The sequence below is a fragment of the Pseudorca crassidens genome, chromosome X (genome assembly GCF_039906515.1).
Source record: "Pseudorca crassidens isolate mPseCra1 chromosome X, mPseCra1.hap1, whole genome shotgun sequence".
NCBI classification, from domain to species: Eukaryota; Metazoa; Chordata; class Mammalia; order Artiodactyla; family Delphinidae; genus Pseudorca; species Pseudorca crassidens.
The window spans coordinates 111,556,621-111,562,929 of NC_090317.1; the positions used below are offsets into that span (position 1 = coordinate 111,556,621).

At 45.4% G+C, this 6,309-nt stretch overlaps 1 protein-coding gene across 1 annotated transcript; it reads right to left on the reverse strand.

Moving 5' to 3' along the window:
- Positions 1 to 4,273: 4,273 nt before the first annotated feature.
- Positions 4,274 to 5,347, reverse strand: LOC137216762 (melanoma-associated antigen B18-like). Its single transcript, XM_067722786.1, has one exon. It carries the CDS (start codon positions 5,345 to 5,347, stop codon positions 4,274 to 4,276), a length of 1,074 nt encoding a protein of 357 aa, XP_067578887.1.
- Between the last annotated feature and the right edge of the window lie 962 nt (positions 5,348 to 6,309).

Below are 6,309 nucleotides of genomic sequence, written 5' to 3' on the forward strand. Positions count from 1 at the left end.
AAATATGTGCAATTTTTTATATCAAATATATCTCAATAAACATGTTTTTTTTTTAAAGAAAAAGGATCTTAGTTGTTAAATGAGTGTGGTGGATCTATGTGTGCTGTCATGGAAATATTCTGCATTCATTTTTTTAAGTGACAGGGTCAAGAGGCAGAACAATGTGTACATTGTTAATCATACATGTTAAGTTCAATATATTTTTATAGCACATCTACATATGAAAAAACCTCAGGTCAGCTTTAAAATGACACACATCAGTTTGTTAATTGTGGTTGCCTCTGAGGCGGGGGCTGGATTTTGAGGAAAGGGGGAGATTGTAATCTATCTGTAAGAATTTTTTGCAGCAAAAATATATGTACTATTACCTTTGTAATTACACTATTTAAATACATCTAACCACAAAAATAGTAGGTATGTGGGACTTCCCTGGTGGCACAGTGGTTAAGAATCTGCCTGCCAGTGTAGGGAACATGGGTTCGATCCCTGGTCCAGGAAGATCCCACATGCCGCGGAGCAACTAAGCTCGTGCGCCACAACTGCTGAGCCTGCGCTCTAGAGCCCGCAAGCCACAGCTACTGAGCCCATGCACCGCAACTACTGAAGCCTGCCCGCCTAGAGCCCATGCTCCGTAATAAGAGAAGCCACCGCGATGAGAAGCCCGGTCACCGCAACGAAGAGTAGTCCCCGCTCACCACAACTAGAGAAAGCCCACAGGCAGCAACGAAGACCCAATGCAACCAAAAAAAAAATTAAAAAAAAATAGTAGGTATGCATTAATCAGATAAAGTAACTGATGCAACAGATAAAACCTGCAGACCCACAATGGCTTAAAGCAACAGAAATTTATTTCTTATACACATAAAGTCCAATGTGGGTAGGCAGGGGTCTCCACTGTCAGATGACCCAGGGATCCAGTCTGCTCCCATTGGCGGTTCCACTTTTCAACAAGCGATCTCCATGTTTGCTGCTGAATGGAATAGAAAGCATGGAAGTGGCATACTGGCTTTCAAATTCCTTGGCCTGGAGGTGACAAACATTGTTCATATTTCAGTGTCTGCGTAGTCACATGAGCCTTCCTAAATACAAGCGGATTGGACTGAACGTGTAGGACACATTTGTTCAAAGACAGGGTATCTGTCAGTAAACCCCTGACATTTTTCCCCTCCTAGAACGACTGTGAGTTCTGAGGAATTCAGCCTCAGTAGATGTTTGTTAGACAGTGAATTCCATGGTCTTTTCTCATCTTCAACTTATGAGGGAGGCTTTCGTAAACTCACTTATTGGTGTATGTGTTCAGTGGCCAGTCTGAAATAACACATTCCTTCAAAATCCTACTGACAATATCTGGGTCATTTACAAAACCCCCCATCTAACTTCAGTTATATCCCAAGAACCAGTATCTTCTGTAAGAAGTAAGATTGTGATCACCACCTCATTTGGAATATACTCTGAAACTTGTGGGCTGGGGATGGGGCTGTGGTAACCAGGTATCTAGACTTCACTGTCAGTGGTTCCACTGGGAGGGATGGGACCTTCACTGTACACGTGCAGAGAGTTGGAATGCTTTAATCAAGGGGAGGGCATATGACTCTGGACTGCCTGTATCACAGGAAACAGGGTGCAGCTCCAGAGGTCACAGTGAACAGCTGGTCAGTGTATGAGGTTCCGATTTGGGCAGGAGGGTACACTGGGGAAGACCCAGAGGAAACATGCTGTAATTCAGGAAAGTGCTGGTACAGGACTGTGCCAGTATGTGAGCAGAGTCACCTGTCAAGGAACCCTGGGGCTAGTGACGGGGATCCTCAGCATATGAAACCCACAGACAATCCCCAAATTGTGCTTTATTCTCATATTCACCTTCCTTCATCAGGGTCGCTTTTTGTACTTTGACTAGAGTGTCTTGTTTTTTAATTGTATGTGATACATCTTGGAGTAGTGAGAATAATAGAGAATGAAAAGACAGAAGGTCTGCCTCAGTTTGGAGGAGTGGAAAAGTGTGGGCTCTAGAAAAATCTGGACCAGGGGTCTAGTCCCAGCTTTTTCACTTATCAGCCATGTGAACTCGAGAAAATTACAAGTTCTTCATCTGCAAAGTATGTCTAATAAGCCCTATCTTGTAGGACTGTTGGGATATATGTAATGGATATGAAGCACTTGACAGAGTAAGGTCTTTAATGAATGGCAGTTATCATATGATTTTTTTTTTTTTTTTTTTTTTTTACTGCAGATGATACCACCCTCCCCTCTGGGAAGATTTATGTTATATTAATCCAAGAGATATCACAGAATATGCAGTTTCCACCAAGTGATCGCATAAAGCTGCTTAGCAGGTAAAACAAAATAAATTCCCCCATTTGAGGATGTTACTTAATTTGTATGTGGGGTTGTCCACCCCAGTTGGATGCAACTCAGAGGTCGTAGAATTTGTGTCAAGGACCAACAATGTCCCCCCCGGGTGCCTTTCCATCCAAATCACCTGTATTTTTATTCACTTCTTCACCACCTAATATGGAGCCCTCCCTTAGAGTTTGCAAAATTATACTCAAGATAACCTAATTAAAATGGCTTTTTTTTTCCTTTTTTTTTTTTTTTTTTTTTTGCGGTATGCAGGCCTCTCACTGTTGTGGCCTCTCCCGTTGCGGAGCACAGGCTCCGGACACGCAGGCTCAGCGGCCACGGCTCACAGGTCCAGCCGCTCTGTAGCATGTGGGATCTTCCCGGACTGGGGCACGAACCCGTGTCCCCTGCATTGGCAGGCGGACTCTTAACCACTGCGCCACCAGGGAAGCCCTAAAATGCCTTTTTATGCCTGAGATATGGTTCTCAGCATTCCACCTCAAGGGAGTATCACCTTTATTTCTCATAAATTCCTTGGAGATGCTGTGCATAAAACAACTAGATTGTGCTCTGTGTCCAGCTGCACTTGAACAAGAGCACAGGACACCTTCCATTTCTGCCCAAGGAGGAGCTTTTCCTCTGGTTTATTGATGATACTAAAGTAACTCTTATGAACAGGTTTGCATTCCAGGGTTTTGTCCTCCTACTCTGAGAAACACCGTTTGTATACCTGGCCTCCGCTCACCAGTCCCACAGCCTCATCTAGTCTACCACCCAGCTTAAATTAACAGGATATCCCACTGAGAGACTTGTATTTTCCCCAACCCCCAAACTTCTGTTGCCCAGGGAATTTGTACCTTATTGTTTTCACCCTCCCCCTCCCACGTCTCCCAACCCCATCCCTGTCCCATTACCTCCTTACTCCTTCTTACTTGTCCTTTAGGTCTTAGAGGGTATTTCACCATCTTCTCTATATAATTCCTGCTCCTTGACTGTACAGTTCTAAAGGCAGGGTGTTTTGTATCCTAGTTTCACCATTTATAACACAATAATTTTCAAAGAGCAGATGCTCAATATTTGGAGAATGAATCAGCCAGTGAGTATGAGTTCTAGTTTACAAGTCTTTTATTTCTCCTACATTCTTTAATAAGCGAAGCAAATCCAGTTATGTATTTTTTATTTTCACAGAATAACAGACTAAAATGGATAAGGTAAACCAAGAACTACACAGTTTTTAAACTTTTTTTCTCCTGTATTTTTTTTAACATCTTTATTGGAAGTCTCCTGTATTTTTTGATCCCAGTAATTTTACTGATAAAATTTTTCACATTTCCAAAGAAATGCCTATTACCATGCCATGTTTTATTGTTCTAGTTCAATAAATGCGAAAGGTTTCCCAATTTGTCTTACAAAATAATAAAACTCTTAATCTTAACTCTATTAAGTTAAATCTAATAAATATGTAACTGAGGTCACTAATAAATTTAGATTCTGAAATTATTATACCTTCTATTAAAGAAACAACATTTAAAATATAACAAAAGGAAAGAAAGAGAGAAAGGAAGGGAGGGGAAGGAGGAAAGAGAAGAAAAGAGAAGAAAAAAGAAAAGAAAAGGAAGAGAAAAAATTAAACTCTAAGTTTACCATATAGAATAGGAACACAAAGAGGATATTACACTGTGTTCCCTATAGACCCACCCTGGCCATCCACAACTTAGAATGTTACTGCTCTTTTTCCACAAGGAAAACAATCTTCTCAGACTTCATCATTTGAACTATAACCTAAATAAAAAAGAAAAAAAGGTAAAATTCCAAGTTAGCAACACACAACAGGAACTCAGGGATATACCCTTCTCCAGTCCCACCCTGGCCCTCCACTATTAGAACACCGACACACCTTTTCAACCAAAAAGTGAAGAACCAGCCTTGAACTTCACTTAGCCTGGGAGAAGTTGCTGGCCATGGCCCTGGAGCGTGCACTGGCCACGGCCCTGGAGCGTGCACTGGCCATGGCAGCAGCACGAGCCCTGGCTGCCATTCTTGCTTGGGCTCTCTCTTCCTCGTCTCTCAAAGCTTCTTCATACCAGAATGGGAAGGCACTGGGCACTGTATCATAAATCTTGGCTAAAAACTCCAGGACTTTCATCTTGCTGGTTTCAGCGTGGGCTCGTGGACCCCATAGGAACTCATAGTGCGGAGGATCGCTGTTGGCCACCTGGCGGTACTCCAGGTACTTTAGCTGCACCAGATCTTCAGTGATGACCTTCTTGGGATCCCCATAGATGAAGTGCTTCCTTTCAGCATGTACACCCATCATATTCAGCACTTCCCAGATCTCCTCTTCAGTGGCACAGTTGCCGTTGATGAAGATCACACCCAGCACGATCATCAGGAGCCCGGTCTTGGGCGGGTTCTCTTCTTCATTCATCGTTCCATTGGAGGTGAGGTCTAGTTTGCTGACAAGGGCATAGCAGTGCCTGGTAGGATCCACTTCCTTCAGATCAAGACCAAAGGCCAGCTCCATGTGCTCAGAGGCTCTCTTGAGGATCTCATTGAAACGATACTTGTACTTTTTGATAACAAACTTCAGCATCTCTGACTTAGTAATTGGCTCTTTTTTTTGATACTTATGCAGCAGGTAATGCACCAACAAAGCCACCTTCATGTGTAGAGGATCTCTGCGTAAGTCCTCAATGCCCTTGGAGGATTTTGAGCTTTCCTTCTTTTGGCTGTTGGTACCTTCATCTGAATTGGTGCATGAAACAGCTGCATTAGCATTGGTGGTTCCCTGAGGTTCCTCAGGAGTGCTAGGTGTCCCAGCAGCAGGCATATTCTGAGGCCTGTCCTCAAAGGGAGGACAGACAGAGGAAGGGGACTCTCCTGCTGCTGCTGCTGCTGCTGCCGCCACCGCCCCAGTGGCCTGAGCATCCTCCAGACTCTGGGTCTCAGCATGGGCCTGGCGGCGTTTCTCACGGGCACGGAGCTTACTCTTCTGACCTCGAGGCATGATGACTGGTCAGGGACTGCAGGCAGCTGTTTAATCTGCGAAGGTTGATGAGAGGTCACCGAAGAAGACAGAGGAAGAGACGGTGTGTATAGCCTCAATGGGGAGATTCTTCTACCTTGTTTCCAAGAAAAGCTGCCTCTGCTTTTCCCCTTAAGGGTACTGTTTTAGGAACCCACGAGACAGGGGCTGGCAGGACTCTGTGGACCTCCTCTGTTCTGCATGAGCTTGTCACCTCAGTTCTAACCCAGGATACTAAACTTGACTCCTGACCAGTCCTTTGACTCCTCCCTCTGCCAACTTGAGGCTACCCCTTCAGACCAAGGATTCCCATCCCACAAATTCTGCAGGCGGAAGTGGAGGGGGGTTGGGCATAACAGCCACTCTTGAGCCCCTCGGGATCGACAGTGGAGTTGGGGCATGTCGGTCCAGGGTGGGGCTCTGTGGGGCCGCTTCAATTCTGGGAGGAGTGTGTCCCTTCAGTTCTAACGAAGATTACTCACCGCGACACCTCTCCAATTCTGGGACTCCTCCGTCTGCTGATACGAGCCCACACCTCTCAGACTGCAGCCTCAGTCTCTATAGCTGGTGTGACAGAAGTTAGGGAGAGTGCTTCCGGCCACGCCCACCTGGGCTTCCCAGCGTTATAGCAGAGGTGGGGTTGTGGGGGCCTCCCTCTCTCTTTTGGGAGGCGGAGGAATCACGCAGAACTCACACCGGGGTCTTACCTGACTCCTGACAGGGCCCGGGACTTCCTCTGCTGAGATGAGTCAGCTGGCCTCAGACCAAGTTCTCATTTCCCTCAGAACCCCCAGTTAGAAGTAAGGGGGAACCTGAGCCTAGCAGCCGTGTCTGGGGTCTCCCAAGACTGACAGTAGGGGGGCTCTTTGTGGCTTCTTATTTTGGAGTGGGTTCTCCCCTCTGTCACCCTTCAGTGTCTTACCTTGATGCCTTGTAGATGCTGG

Bases quoted from the DNA above. Each gene is read 5' to 3' on its own strand.
- LOC137216762 (XM_067722786.1), bottom strand. From the start codon at position 5,347: ATGCCTCGAGGTCAGAAGAGTAAGCTCCGTGCCCGTGAGAAACGCCGC.